General features: G+C 38.9%; 1 protein-coding gene across 1 annotated transcript; it reads left to right on the top strand.

Annotated features, from left to right (window-relative positions):
* The first annotated feature begins 3,018 nt into the window (after positions 1-3,018).
* asb5b (ankyrin repeat and SOCS box containing 5b) lies at positions 3,019-13,862 on the top strand. The gene is made up of 7 exons (XM_076148178.1): positions 3,019-3,190; positions 7,433-7,512; positions 9,001-9,108; positions 10,460-10,613; positions 10,706-10,840; positions 12,358-12,549; positions 13,145-13,862. Exons 1-7 carry the CDS (start codon positions 3,070-3,072, stop codon positions 13,270-13,272), a joined length of 918 nt encoding a protein of 305 aa, XP_076004293.1. The 5' UTR covers positions 3,019-3,069; the 3' UTR covers positions 13,273-13,862.
* Positions 13,863-16,885: the final 3,023 nt, after the last annotated feature.

The raw sequence follows: 16,885 nt of genomic DNA, 5'->3' as shown, positions 1-16,885 counted from the left end.
TTAACAGCTGTTTTTATTCATATCTGATTTTGTTTAAGAAGAATGATTGTTGGACTGCTATAGTGATATCATGGAAAAGAAAATATAGAATATTAATAAATATCAATATGTTAACTATGAAAAGAAAAATAGTTTACTGTTCCTGCAGTATTGCAATATTACCATGTGAAAAGTGTTTTTTATGGTTAAATTACTTCAATACTATAATAACTACTACAACAATAATGCATTCAATCCTGTTAATTTGATCATTCCACATTGTTCAACACAATTAAGAATTGAATAATTTTATGATTCATTGACGAACTATGATGGATATTACCTCTATTTGATATTATTTTAACATCAGCCAACATGAAGGTGAAAGGCTCACCAGTATAGTGAGACATGATCCAATTACAGAAAACAAACCATGACAAGGAAAAACTGTGTCAACTAAATAAACTCAAATCATATGCAATATGTAAAAAGTACATTTATGTAAGTGTGAATAAAAATAAAGAATATGTTTTCAATCTTGAATGCGCAGACAATGGAGCATTACTGTCATCTAGTGGTGAATGTTGTTAATACAACACAATAACAAACTATGTACTTTGTACTTCTATTCAAGTTCATTAGAGGATCTGCTGACTTTCATTTCAGCCATAAAGTTGAAATTCATAAACTGTAATTTCCCCTGCTTAAATACCGCAATAAAATGACAGGTACAATTAAAGGTAAGGTTGTGGACATTTAATGAAGGATTCTTCATCGACTGTGAACATTAGTTGAAGGTGGGAAATTACAATTTGAAGATATTCTTGAAGGTTACACAAGCCTAAATAGAAATAAAAATCATAACAACAATAAAATCAAACTTAATTCTATTCAATTAAGACAATTCAGTCAAATCAGTCTCATATCAGAAGTAGTGAACTTTCTGTCACATTGACCCTTTGTACTCTGCTTTTGAGAAATGTACACAGATAAATCATTACCAATAAATGAATGTGTATTACTAAGTAAATAGACTTGGAACTGAATGAATATTGAAATCAGACATTACTCTCTCCGATATCATATCCAAAAAGAAAATCATTTTGGAATCCTGGATATTTTTAATTGGTAACATGTCTGCAAGGGTGTCATGAATTCAGTTCTCTTGGCACAGTGGAGGTGAGAGGAAGTTCAGCTGAAACTAGTAGAAATTGTCATTACGGCCAGGAGATAAGGGTCTTATTCTGGTACATCTCTGTCCAAGTCACCAAATGCTTTCCTTGAAGAATGATGTTGAACACACCCTGCATTAAAGTCAGTCAACAGCACGTTGAACAGAATTCCGAAATTCAGTTATGGCTTTTAACCCCGATGAAATATTTCTGAAGGTGCCACTGCTGAAAGCCGGGTGAGATATTCAGACACAGTCATATCTTCTCTTTGTTTGCGTGCTGATATTTGCCGATGTCAACCCTTTATGGGAAGGCTGCTTTCATTCTCTTACAAAGTGCAGTAAATGTCTGTCAGAAAAACTGAAGCTGTTCTTTGTTTACTTTGTTCCTCTCTTTGAGGTTTGCCTCTCTTTGGTTTGATTTTCTCTTTTCTCTTTTCTCTTTTCTTGTTTAAGATTTGAAGTTGTCTTAAGCTGAAACTACCAATACTTGGAAATCCAAACTCTTGAATTCACATGCTGAGTTGGTCAGTGCTTTGTTTATCAAAATTGGTAAGGTGACGTGAGGCGTATTATCAATATGCTTTGCATTTCTGCTTTTACTGTTACTTGAACCCATCTAAGATTTTAGAACTTGGGTTATTAGTCTTCCCAATTAATAATTTATTTTAATCAAATTAAATTGAAGGTGGATATTTCACATGACTTTGGAATTCCATGTTTTTTTTGTTTTTTTTTACTACCATGTTTACTACAGTGATGTGTAGTTCCCACAACTCAAATTTCAACAGCACTGTATAAATAGTCCTCTGACCTGATGCTTCTTAGATTCTGCTGGGGCTCCAAAATCCTTGCTTGTTGACACGTCCGCCACAAATCACCTTCCAGAGGTTGAGAATCTATTTTTTCTCTAAATTGCACTCACCAAAATGTTACTTCTTTTAGCCATCCTTCCCAGATAGGGCCCGGTTCTTTGGATTACAGCAGTGAGTGAGCCACCGGTTCTCAGGCATCAAGCCCACGCTTTTCCAACTGTTCGTTGGGGAGGTGGAGGTCGACGTCGACTTTGACTGTGCACTGTCATTACCTTCCCTGTCTGAGAGCAAATGCAACAGCGTGAAGCTTAATTGTTAAAATAGAATCATTGTTGAGACGATGAATAGCTTGAGTACATTTGCATAGGGCAGTGTTGAGCCCCAGATCCTGGAGTTTGGAGGACAAGGTGTGAGGGACTATGGTGTTGAAAGCTGAGCTACAGTCAATAAACAGCAATCTCACATATTTTCTGCAGCCCTTGTCTAGCAGAATCAGAGCGATGGCATCTCTGGTGGATTTGTTGGGTCAGGCAGACAAACTGCAGTGGATCAAGGGGAGGGTGGAGAGGGGAAAGGGTGACACATGATCATGAGATGTGTCAGTTACTGAGAGCAAGACTGTGAGAGCACCAAGATGCTCCTCAAGTTGCACCAGTTGTTATTGCTCGTGACACAGACCTCGCCACCTCTGGATTTTACGGACTCAGCGCTCCAGCGCTGTCCAACATATCTCAAATGGTCATTCAAGATATGTGACATATAAAACGACAATATAGAATGTCGTTAGCGATATCTGAAGAGGAATTATAATGAACTAAAATGGAATATTGTAGGTATCTTGAATGATTGTTATGACGAGTCAAAAATCTATTGAAATTATATTCATAGCTAAAAGGTAATTTCTCATCGTAAAGACACCTTTTATAATAGCTTTCCATTAGCGCTGGCCTCTCTCTCCATCCACACGTGGGCGTGCATGTGATGTCGGCAGGCACGTGGAACAACAAAGCCGTTCAACCAATCACAGCGCTTCCCTCGGCCCAGTGGCTCTAGCTTGCTGGCTAGCTCCTAGCTCAGCTGCAGTGAGCGTTTCTCGAGCTCAGAATGCAAGAGGTTCCGTCCACAGCTCCGCATGAGTCCCGGAAAAGAGGCGCTCAACCCGGACACATACCCGAACACACAACGGGGAGGAAGAGGGCCTGCTGGGGCATTCTGACCAGCCAAGGTCGGTGTTTGAGTTGTTTACTTGGTCTGATTTTGTCCTACTGAGGGTTTGCTGGCGCTATTCTGACAGCTAGCCCTGCTGACACTTCAGAGGAAACCCCATAACAAATGGAGAATAACTACACAACATCAAGGCTGGGCTCTTTGAATAGTCAACAACCTTGGGAATCCATGTGAAGCAAACATAATTATATATATATAATAATATTATATAATGTGACAAATATTACCCGTGAAATTATTGTGATCCTGTGATCTACTGTGATATTGAACAGAGGGAAAATATATAATTCATTTTTAGTCTTGGCTTCTTTGCTTTCCGGGTTTCAAGGTCAAAAGCAATAACAATAACAATACTAACCTCCTGGTAGAAGACCACAATAAAGCTGTTGTACAACTCATTGACAGTAACTATACCAGTGAGCCAAGGAAAATCATTATACAAACGTTTTTAGTAAGGATAGGTCCAGACGGAGTCTCCAAATGTGCCAAAACCATGCTGAAATTGATTTGACACTTAGGAAGTCCATTCAATATACAAGTTTATTGGGTGCCTTGTGGGGAGCTATAGTGACATTCTGCTTTTGCACGTGACTTCTAAATAAAACATCCTCCAAGTGAATGTATCATTCATGAAGCATTCTGAGATCTACAGCGAAACTGGCGCCCCTACAGAAATGCCTTTTTGTGTCATTAAATGGCTTACAATTACAGTTTGGCCTGAGATGAGGATGTTCACACATCAAAGCTGTTCTCAAGACAAACAAGAAATCAAGCAATCAGACTTTGATTTCTATAGCACGTTTAATACAAATCAAATGTAACAAAAAACAATACCCCGCACCCCCAGCCACACACAGAGCAATGCATGTTTTTGTTACTAAGAAAGCAGGAACTGTGGAGGCACTATCATAAATAAATCAATTTGCAATGAGGAAATACCAGAGGCCGGATTACAAATAGATAAAAACAAAAAATAATAAATAATGAATAAATAATAAATAATAAATAATAGAAAACAGTGGAGAGTAAATTAAGGGTTAGGACTAGAAGATAAACTTATACATTCTAAAGTAGAGGAGATCTACTGAAGTCAGTACAACCAGAAATGAAAGTTAGGGTAATAAATGCAAACAATTCAGAAAATAATGAAATAAAAAATAAAATGACATATCAAGGAGTAAAAATAAACTTAAATACATAACTGAATAGACAAATGAAAAAATTAAAATAAATTAAAAGCCTGACTAATAAGGTAGGTCTTGAGTTTTATTATAGTAAAGAATCCATATTGAGTGTATTTAATGAAAATAGAGAACTTTTATGACATAAGGACTTAGAAATATAAATTGTGTTAAATATTTACAGTGATGCTCAATCCTGGAATTCAACAGAGAAGTGAGCATCTTACATTGACCCAGTATAGACAATCTTTGTGTGGTTGGAAAGAAGACAGGCTTAGGTTTCAGAGGATCTCAAGCCTGCAATGCAAAGTCAGGAGATCCTTCTAGAATGTTCTTACTTTAAAAGTTATAGAATAAAAGTTGTTTACACACACCGTTTGGAAATACCTCGTGATTACTGTTTCGGAAAAAACTTAAAGTCTCTTTTCTCCCCCTTTTACAGAGGGGGAGTGGGGGGTAGAAGGGTCTCTCTACTCTCAATATTACTGTGCTATTACTGTCACTGTTCAGACTTGTGGACTCCAACTAGTAGAGCCATTACTGTCCTTGCGGGGCGAGCTGCCTCCCACATGCTTACTTGTAGTTTGTGGCTGCTTTTAGCTCTTTGAACTGAGGCAGCTGCAAGATTCAAGCTCATTGCAAAGAAGCTTTTTGAAAGAATGGTAAAACATCTTTACCACCAATTGAGGTCCAGTGTTGAATTTTCTACTACTGCAGCCAAATGACTGAAATTAACCTTCATCGATAGTTTCTTCTTACATCACACTCCACACAGCCCCAAAATCTTGTAGTACAGAAGTATTTTGCTTGTACACTTTGTGAGCTGAGCTGCATGCTCCAAGCTGAGCTCTCCAAGCTGCGAGCTGCCTCAGCCACACAAGGAGTGTAAGTAAACAGGCTTATATATCAAATTACGTCTCTGGTCACATCACACTCCACACAGCCACTCAAATTTGGAGTACAAAGTTATTTCAATAATATTTTGGACAAGAATAACAACAACACTAAAACAACAGACATGTTTGCAATTTCCCTTTACTGTTTGATCTAAATCAACCAAACCAGATCCAAAATATTGTCAAGCTACAAAGTAAACTAGGTGCTAGGACAAATTAATATTGAATAGTTGCATTCATGGCGAGCCGTAAGCTGCAGCCTTGAGCTACGAGTATGGAGCTATGAGCTTTGAGCTTTGAGCTGTTCCAACCTCATCGCTCGCACCTCCCCCCCTCAGCACAGTGACCAGATGGCAATCACAAACTAGAAGAGGCTCAAGTGAGAGCTCGCAGTTGCCCAATAGGGAGTAAACTCTCACTGCAATACAACACTGCTGCTGCAAGCATTATTACCAATACTGCTACAACCAATATGGCCACTCTTACTCTACTTCTACTGCAGTAACAACTACTGACAGTGTTACTTCCCCTGCTGTTATCGCAAAGGAAAAATATTACCACCACTATTGTGGTTGTCCAATTCTGGTGCATCACAGGTATTTGAAGTGCCCCCTAGTGGTACTTAAGATGGAAATGTCTTCAGATAATCAAAACAATTCAATATGGATTTCAACATAGTGAGGACTGGTGGAAAGGTGTTGTGGGTGGGCTGCTCACTGTTGTGCTGGTCTTGCACTCAGTTTAAAGCTATACACTGGGTTTTGTTCGAAATTCATCCAGAGGTAGAGGATAAATGTGATAGATGCACATTGTTAATTAAGCCTCGTCTTTTCTTGTCTTTGGTTGCTGACCACAGATGTCCGCGGAATGTTGAGGGCACAGAATTTAAGTCTGGTGGGAAGGTGGCCCGCAGATTTGAAATAGAATAAGGTTATTCAATCATCTTCGGTTGTCAATTTTTCAAACCATCATTATTTCACGGTAAACAGAAAATTTCTCTAGACTTCCTTTTATTAAAGTCTATATTAAGTTTTCTTTTATTTAAATATTCTTACAAATTGCCATCCCTATGGATGAAAATTCATTAAATTGTGCTGTATTGTCAAAATGGTGAAAGGTAAAGTGAGGGGAGTTGATTCTGATTCTTTCAGAAAAGGTTTTAACTAGACTAGTTTCATGTCCAACATCAGGACAAATACACAGGAGGAGTCATGGTTATTTATACAGCACACTTAAAACAACATAAGTTACACCAAGGTGCTGTGCAAGGGTGAGACAAGGAACATGCTAAGCTAAGAGAGTCAAACATAATGACAGGGCAGAGATGGACATCAATCAGACCTAAACAATAAGACAAAGGATAAAAGTAAATGAGATTCAAAGGTAGAAATGGAGGGGGTGGAACCAATAGAAAGTGAAAGCAACAGAAAAGGCATGATCACCATTATTCCTTAAACTGGAGTGTGTGATAGACAGGAACAGTTGGTTTGAGGACCTGAGCGAGTGTGTGTTGGACTGGGAGAGGAGGTCCAAAATGTACTGAGGTGCCATGCCATGTAAGGCTGTAAAAACAAATAACAAGACCCTAAAGTCAACTTTTAACAGGGAGACGTAGTCACTCTTCTCAATACCATTGAAGAGGGTCGAGCTGCAGCATTTTGAATGAGCTGGAGGCAAGATAGGGAGGGTTGAAGGAGGCCCAAATAGGGTGAGCTGCAATAATTGTTGCAAGATGAGATGAAAGCTAATTGGATGATCATCTTTAGATCCCTGTGTAAAGTAGAGGCTTTAAAGAAAGACTTATTTTCTTATTGCATTTAAAGGGCTCCAAAATAACACCAAGGTTTTTATGTCAGTGTGAATGTCTGGCAATTTTATTTGCTGCATAAGGGGGACCAAAGATAATAGCTTCAGTTTCTATTTTTTGTGTGGACTCATCAGATCCACAACTAACAGGTAAGAATATCAACATAGCCATGCTGTCCTGTGTGGTCTACTAATACCTCAGGGTCCTCTGAAAGGAGATGAAGATGATGAGATGTTTTTTATGCCTGGACAAAAATGTTACAGTTGTGAAGGAACCTCTAAAGATTACAACTTGAGGTGAAGTCTTGATAACAGGTTGTAGTCTCTCCATCTGTCAAGCTGTCTGTGTCTGCGCAGGGTCTTGGGCCGATCACTCCCCTCTCCATGAAGCAGCTTCTCAGGGTCGACTGCTCACCCTGCGCACCCTGCTAGCCCAGGTAATGCACATAGACACTGGGTTATGTGTTTTTTGATGTGCCGACTACATGCATAAGCATTCTGTGTGTTGAGCTGTCATTCACAAAAGTGGTCTCAGATCAATCAGCATCAAGAGTAAATAAATTCTCAATCAAGTGGTTGTGGCAGATGACAAATGTGAGTGTATTTTGAGATCATCTCTCAGGGCACCTCGCTAAATGATGCTACTGGAAAGACAGGAGTATCCTTGAATATCGTTGCACGTGAACACATGAATATTTTTTTCTTACCCCATGCTGTTATTGACTATCCTCACCACAAATACCTGAATCAGAGCTCAAAATGGTTCTGGTGCCAGAAAAGAGACTCGATATTCCCTTGGTTTATTCCCTTTGCTTTGTCTCCAAAGAAGCTTGGAATTCCAATTAGTAGTTGAGATCAGATCCTGGAAACTAAGAAATTATCAGAATGGAAAGATCATTGGATGTTCAAAAGACACACTTGGCAAGCTCAACTAAGCGGGAGAGGCTTCTCAGCTCTTAAAGACATTGCCACAAATACTAGAAATTGTCTTAGGGAAAGAAGCCTCTGGTGTTCTATTCAGTGACATAAATTACCTCCCCCCAGGTTATTATACATCAGTTTTATGTCCATAAAACGCATCAGAGGATGAGCTGTTCACCAAAAGGCTTTCAATTCAACTTTCAACTTTATTTATATACCACCAAATTACAACATTATCTCAAGGCCCTTCATATACAGAGCATTTAAAGAAGCCAAACATTCCCCTATGAGCAAGCACTTGGCAACAGCGGCATGGAAAAACTCCCCTTTAACAGGAAGAAACCTCTTTAGGGTTCTAGGTAGGCGGCCATCTGCCTTGACCGGTTAGGTGGGACAGAGAGAACAATTATAGTATTAGTGTAAATATTACTAATGATGGTATAAATGATATAATGATGGATTTGTAGCAGGACAGGGTCTTTATCTCTACAGGACAGGCTTGCACAAGAACCTGTGAGACGGGAGGACACAGAAAACTAAATATAGAAGTAAATGAAATACAGTAATGATACATGGATATGTACAGATAGAGAGAGGAGCTCAGTGCATCATGGGAAGATTAGGGCTGCATGATATGTGATGCAATAAGTCACATTAAGGTATGCAAGTGTTTCCAACTGCATATACTGTACGCAAGAAAGGATAGACAATAAATGTAGAATGTACATCATATAATATTTGGAAACAATTAGTTGAAATACAAATTGGCTTTCAACTACTTTTGTAATTAAGTGCAAAAGCAATACACATTTTAGTGCCTCTAAGTTATAAATTACATAAATATAAAAGTCTTGTCATATATTGAATCAATTGTTTAGCAGCCCACTCCAATAGGCACAGCACACTAATGACTTATTGTGATGATAAAAATGCGATCCATCATTCAGCCATAATGTGGCTAAGCAAGTGTAATGTGTGTAATATTGTGTGCTTTTGTCTCTCAGGGATACAATGCCAGCGTTCACACCATCAATCACGTGACCCCTCTCCACGAAGCCTGTCTGTCAGGTCACGTAGCCTGTGTCAGAGCGCTCATAAAAGCTGGAGCTAATGTAAATATGCTTCTTATTTCTATCTAAATGAATAATAGTCAATATCCAGTTTGCTATTTTTTCAGTTCTCTGTGATTTGTCCACAATGAACTTTTACATTTTGCCATTATTGCAGTTGACTCCTACATAAGAAAGCATTTGAACTCTGGACATTCCAGAGCTGCCTGTTTTGATCTGCAAATGCACTGGAGATACCTCACCTGTGCAGGTCACCATATTGGGCGTGATCATCATAATTTAACTCAATAACAAAACCTCAATTCAGGACATTCCAATCTATATTATAATCCACAGTAGAAGATATATGATGTTGTGTGTATATATTGTGACACCGTCGAGGGGCTGTTCCCCTAGGACGTCCGCCTCAGGCAGTGCTCCGGTGTCCAAACGCACAATCCACAGAGGCCTTCGGCATTAACAAGGTTTTAATTCACTGAACAAAAGGTGTCCTTGTACACAAGGCAAGGTCTGTCGATAAACATCAAAGTATAATAAGCAACAGGCATTCGTATCACCGTTGAGGACCATCCCCAGCTCTGGCCTCCCTTCCTTCAGGCCAGCAGTGTGTCCTCTTGCCGAATCTCAGTCCTCAGTGCTCTCTCAGTCTTCTGCCTGACTTCTCCCTCTCTCTCTGGGATCTCTCTGACTTCTCTGTGGGATCCCCAAATCCTTTGTGCTCTCCTTGTGATTACCCTCTGATGCGCTCCAGGTGTGGCGCGCTGTCCTGCCGATTACTCTATGATGCGCCACAGCTGTGGCACCAACCGGGGGCAACATCTCCATCCTTTGAGGATCAGCCCCTCATGATGTCACAATATATACATCTATCTTAATTTATTCATTTGAATAATTATTACTTTTCATTTCAATTCCATGCTTGCGTTAGTACACCATCATTAAATATGCTTGTTTTTTAGACACATTTATTCTCACTAGTAGATATTACATGATTTGAAATAATTTCCGCACTAATGTAAATATATCCATTGTAAGCTTCCTCAACACAAGCTTCCTTCTATTTGAGACTTCCTTCTATTTGAGACTTCTATTTGAGACAACCCTACTCCGAATAAGCAACCAAGAACTTCAGAAGAAGAAGAGGGTTAGGGTTAGGGTTTGGAGCAGTTTTTAGATAATCTTTTGCAAATTTCAGTTGCATCATGGTGCGTACCTGACATTTGAAAAAACTGATTTATTGCCTTAATTGCAGCATAATTTTAGCAAACATAATGCCATCTCATAATTGTCCCTCCAGAGTCACATGTAACAGGAACAATAGATTAACTGTAAATCCAGCATAGGCTGCTGCTGTTTTACCAAGTAACAACTACTGTTTATCTGCTGTGTTCAGGTGAATGCTGCTACCATCGATGGCATAACTCCACTGTACAACTGCTGTTGCTCTGGGAGTGCTGGCTGTATGGAGCTGCTGCTGCAGAATGGAGCGCAAACACACACGGCACAAACACACTTTCCGTCCGCTCTGCATGAAGCCTGCAAGAGAGGTATATGCAACAATCCTTAAGAAACATGAACCGAGTACACGGTATCTCATCAGCTAACTATTCATTGGTTGTGTGTATGTGTGTCAGTGTAGGTCATAGCCAGTGTGTGGAGTTACTGATGTGTCATGGAGCAGATCCTGACTACGACGTATCCCATTTGGGTTCCCCTCTCTATATGAGCTGTCTGCACCAGCAAATAGCCTGCTCCCAGATTCTGTTACACACAGGTGTGTATGGCTGCTGCATTCTGCTTCTGCATCACCACATTTTCTTTTATTCTACCTTTGTACAAACCTCAATTCCAAAAAAGCTGAGAGTGCAAAATACAACAGAGAGCTGTGATTTCAAAATTTGCTTTTACCTCAACTTAATTGAAAACAGTACAAATATAAGATGGTTAATGTTTGAACTGATCAACTTTTTTGTAAATATGACTGATATGAGGCACATTAGACTCATTACAGTGTTCATTCATTCTTAATGTGATGCCTGCAACACATTGTAAAGAAGTTAGGACAGGGCAGTGTAAGACTGGAGAGAATTGTGAGGAGTGATAAAAAAACATTCCACAGGTTAATAGTGATGGCGCGTCCTGTTTGTGAGGCCACAGAAACATACAGTATGTACCACTTCTTGTTTTTGTTTTCAAAATTAAATTAAATTGTCAATTAAGAATATTTGAACAAATTACTCTACAGACATGTGATTTAACCAATGATACATCAGACAAAAAGGAACAAAAGAGCCTCAAAATCAAAAACACATTTTAGAGGCATATCTTTTGGAAAGTTTTTCTTCTAATTTGAATTCCAGCAATGGTTCTGGCATGCATGTTTGCGTTCTAAGGTCCAAGGTTTTCTGAAATGGCTTCACTGGATGTTGTGTAAATCCGACCGGTGATAAATGTATTTATTGGTTCAGGGTTATGCCTGTTGTTCTACTAAGACAGGACGCTTACCACTTATCACTATCCTAATTTGCTAGAATATGAGTTTAAATAGAAAAATCTCCCAAGTTGTCAGTTCAGTGGTCGTCTCGCCTTACCGAACCTTAATCAATTTCAATGACATGGCTACACACATTAAAATATTACGCTATTGGAATTATTCACCTTATCTAGCCTGGTGTAAGATGGAAGCTATACTTCATTCTTCATTCTGTTACTGAACTCCTACACTCCTCTCTTCCAACCATGATCTCAAAGTACACCAACAATCCTGTGGTGCTTAATATCTTTAAAGATTTGGTATGAATTTAGAAAACATTTCAAACTTGTAACTGCATGTCTTTTAGATCCAGTATGTAACGGCCACCTGTTCCCTGCAGCATATTTTGATTCCTCCTTTTCATTATGGCATGATAGGTAAACAATGATTTTTTGATTTGTACTCAGTTGGTAGTTTTAACACCTTTACCAGTCTGTCATCACATCATGGATTGCCACAAAATCTCAGTGCTCTCTGACATCTTAGCCAAATCCCTCAACAGACAGACAGGCAGACACAATAACATGACTGAAAACATTACCTCCTCGGCTCCGCGACATCGATTGGATTGCCCAGATGGTTTAAAAAAAAAAAAAAAAACCCTGTTAAACTAACAAACTGGCTTTTGATGAGACTGTGTTTATTTTTTTGTCTTAGTCTTGTGATTTCTCTCTCAGTAATATTGAGCACTGTAGCATTTTGTGTGTTTCAAAATGTCCTGTTGTAACATTTGATGCTAATTCTCTCCCTTCCTCTAGGTGCCAGTGTAAATTCAGGCCGAGCAGGTGACAGTCCCCTCCATGCAGCTGTTAGACAGGACAGTGCTGATCAAGCCTCACTGCTGCTGGAATATGGAGCCGATGTCAACCTGAAAGACAGCAACAACCAGCGACCTTTAGAGCTAGCAACCTCTGGTGGCAAAACACAACAACTACTGCTTGTTTATGAAGGTACTCCATCGTGTGGCCGTAGGCTTTATGGATGTATCCCAATGTGCTGAATTAAGTACATAGGGATATTGTGTGAAACAGGTGATACGTCCGTAAACATGATAAGTCCAATTCATGAAGTGTGGGAGTGCCTGAAGTTCCTGGATGTTCGGAGCTCAGAGTTCAGACCTCAAGTAACTCGTAACAGCTAACTCTAAGCACATACATATGAGCAATACAAAAATAACCCCTCAAGAACATAAAAACATATAATGCTTAATCCATTTTTGACTACAATGCTGAGATCATGTTAGGCACAGGGCATGACTTAACTTCTCAATGTAAAGGTAAGGTAACTGCTAATGTATTAAGAATGGGGACATAAACTAGAAGCTCCTTGCCACAGCTCTCTGAACTCAATACCACACAAAGCGCTTTCACGTATAATGGCAACCCACTGCACCCTCGCCTGTGTTATGACTGTGGAATTGGTTGAATAGATGGTTGGATGTTCTCTGGAACTATATCAAATGATGACTGAGCTAAATAACATCAGTTGGATGCTGTGCTGAAGTCTAATGATAAGAGGAGAGAAAAAATGTCTTTGTCTTTCCAGGCTCTCCTAGAAGTCTCTGCCAGTCGTGTCGCCTCCAGATCAGGAAGCTGATTGGTCGATCCAGGTTCAAGCAGCTTCCCCTCCTTCCACTGCCACCCTTGCTCACTAACTACCTCCAGCATACATAGGATTATACACTGTTGCAGCATGAATTTTATTTCTAAAAAATATGGATGCATCAAGCCACTACATTTCCATGCTGTCATCATGACCACGTTGCCTGTTTCATCATCATTAGAACCTTCTGATTATGTTGAAGATCCTTCTTAATATATGTTTGTTGACCTTGTGATACCACTATTGATACACTAATTTATGTAATTCATTCATGTGATATGTTATAAGAATCAATATTGAAGTACAGCTGTTTCACTAAAACTATTTTAAAATAACTATTTTGAGAATTTTCTGCTTTTCAGAGAGATATACTGAATATATAAATATATATATAGATATATATATCTATTAATTTTTTTATTATTATTATTTTTTGCTCCTCTACATTTTGATGAAGGTACCATTCGATAAGCAAATACAAATATGACCTTCAATATTAGATGAATATGGATGTTTTAGAGGAGCATTATCCTTCCGAAAGCAAAAATAATCCTCAAAACCTAAAATTGGACTTCTCACTTAAATGCACTAAAATCTACTTCGGGATTTTCAGTGAGAGCATTTTATGTTTAATACCTGAGCAGAGTCAATAGCTATTGTACAATTTAACTTATATTTTAATTAAAAAAAACTTGTACATATTGATGTTTTGTTTTCTTTCTTTTTTATGGAATTTTGGACTTACCAACTTTACAGAACAGGAGCAAACATAAAGGCAGCAGCATGCTGAATAGTAAAATGAACTCTGAGAAGAAGAGTGGTTAACTTTCTTTGCATGTCAGCATTTAAATCCGTCCTCATGTCTGAGGACACTGCAAATGATTTCCCAGGAGAGTGCTAATGATTTCCCAAGAGCGAACATCCTTCCAAAATCTTTGAATACCTTTATTCCTATCTTATCTTATCTTTATGATAGGGTTTGTAATCATGTCACAGATCTTGCCCAGATCTTCTGGACTAAATACAGCCTCCAGATGGAGTGCCCATATGGATTTCACGGAGTCATAAGTGTAATTGTAAATGTCAGATTGGGAATTGACTTAGACTTAGTATAAACAAGAATAATTGTGGGAAATATTAAAACTTAATCCAAAATGTTTTGAAAGCCACCAGGGTATCTTGTATAAACAAAGTTGAAAAGTCTGATAAGACAATAGATGCCCAATGTGAAAGCCCTGCCTATAAGCTGTCCAGATCAGGGTTCAATGTAACAGGAGACAAAAGAAACTGAGATATATTTTAATGTTTCTTCACATTTCTCCACACCAACAATGTATTATAGATGACGAAATTCCTCGGGGGAGGCAATCCTAATGCCCAGCTGACTGTCTTGTCTGCGTGGTTTTCACTGTGATTTATCTTCCCTAATTGTACATAGTTACAGTATACTCTCTGTCTATGCATTGTATATCTTGGGAATACCTTCAGTATGAATACTATGTTAGTTGTTGATCTCTCTTTTGTTATATCTCATTCTGTCCTCTTGTCTCTTTATTATTTTTAATTCATATTTAAATCATAGCTATTCTGCTCGTTCATTGTGGTTAATCAATCACTGTGACCCTTGATGACATACTGATTTTGTTAATGTGTGTTGTCCAGTAATAGGAATTCAAAAGTTATTAAGTAGTGATCTGATAAAATAGGGTTATGTTGAAACACATTAACTGATCTACATGGATGCCATAAGCCAGAACAAGGTGGAGGGTGTCGTTATGGCAGTGAGTGGATGAGAGGGTGAGAGAAGCCATTAAAGTCTAGTTAGGAAATAAAAGCAATACTGAGGCTCAATATTGACGTCCACATGAATATTAAAGTCGCCAACTAGCTTATCTGTATGATGGCAAGTACAGCAATTAGGCACGCAAGCTGCTGATGTTCCATTTTCAATGTCTTTGTAACTTTGGGCAAAGAAGACAACTTTTTCTGTTTTAACGTCCCGGTCAATTTTGACCAATCACAAAACACTTTGCAAACACTTTCTTATTTCTGTGGCTGTGTGTCATAGCCTCTGTGTACCGCCCCGGTACCTTTTCCTCTGGGATGAGAGAAAGAGAGACAGATATAGAGACATGATACTGGCTCCAGACATCATCAGTCTGAAGATGGAGGACATCAGCTCAGCTCCAGTAGACTCAGTTACATGTGATGAGGATGTGAATGATGCTGAGCAGACAGAGGTGCTGTGCAGGTATATGAGCTCTGATGGGCCAAACAGAACAGAACCTCTCTTCTTCACTATTGTTCAGTTTTTGTTTTGTTTTTTTCGGATGTGGATATGGATTGCATTGTGTGTTGTGCATGTAATGTAATAAATGCATGTGTCTGAAAAAGGTAATTTCTCAATCCTGAGATCAATGGCTCAATGTTAACGCCTAGGCCAATTTTAAGGTCTTGCTTTTAACTGGTCAGTAGTAGGGTGAGCATAGTCAGAAGATGGGGCATCGCAGCTGATCTCTTTTTATTACTGTCGCTCCTTCTTGACTGTCCCACTATTATCACACCACTTATATTATCTGGTGTAAATCTCCTGTGCTCTTACTAACCTTCCCAATTCTCAGGGCTTCTGCTGACCATAACCCTAACCCTCACCCTCCATATTAGAAGGTTCATCATGCCAACAGGTCGTTTCAGGTCAACCAAAATAAATCGACCATCCTGCCATACAATGCCAATTTTAATTTCTTCTGTATGTTCATGGCACTCGTCTAGTTCTGTATATTTCAACCTTCTCAGACAACATTCAAACATTAATATTGCAGAATTTTTCTGGCATGATGGCTTTGACCCATCCTCCAAAATATTTAACATTATTCAGATGAAAAAATTTGATTAAAACCTTGATACAACAACCCTACACTCTAGAGTGGTAATTAATTAGTTAATAATTTTAACACTTCACAAACAATACATTTACATAAAAACGAAGGGATTTGTGTCCTGTTGTGCCTTTTTGCTACAATTCGTCCTGAACTTTCCTCATCTGAACTTATAAGATATGATAGTATAGAACTTGATTTATCCTGAGGGAAATTGTTGTAATGTTAATGTTTATGTTACATTTTCGCCATTTAGTTATTTTTCAACTCGTCCATTCTTCTTTATTTCTTTAGTTCTACTTTCACTCACTGTCCAACCGATTTTCAGATTGGAGTTAAGGTTTTTAGCACAGTTGTAATCACAGGGTTCTTGCCACTCTGGCTATTATTATTGATGTTTGATTTTGGGATTTCTGCTACTTTATTTTGAAAGATCCGGCAGGAAGTCAGCTGAACATCATCAACAACTGATTGCAGTGATGGGCATTTAGGCTCTTTTTTAGAGAGTCGGTACTTTTGGCTCGGCTCACTAAAAAGAGCCGGCTCTTTCAGCTCCCAAGTGGCTCCTCAGATGTTTTTTTCGGTTCACAATTTGTTGAAGGGGATGGGAGGCACTGGCCACTCTCCGTCAGAGAGAGCCGGAGCCACGTGTTTGGCCTCTCTGTATTCAGTAAACATGAATGTGCGCTGCTGTTTACTAATGTCAATGTGGCCACTCTTAGAGCCGGCTCGTTCGTGATCGACCCATCACTACTGTGACACCAGTGACGGTGGTGCTGAGGAGAGAGGCTCCTCCGCTGGGCTC

This window comes from Genypterus blacodes, unplaced genomic scaffold (assembly GCF_046128005.1).
Source record: "Genypterus blacodes isolate CSIRO-AG114 ecotype Tasmania unplaced genomic scaffold, CSIRO-AGI_Gbla_v1 ptg000039l_1, whole genome shotgun sequence".
NCBI classification, from domain to species: domain Eukaryota; kingdom Metazoa; phylum Chordata; class Actinopteri; order Ophidiiformes; family Ophidiidae; genus Genypterus; species Genypterus blacodes.
This window is presented reverse-complemented; position numbering and strand designations above follow the sequence as displayed.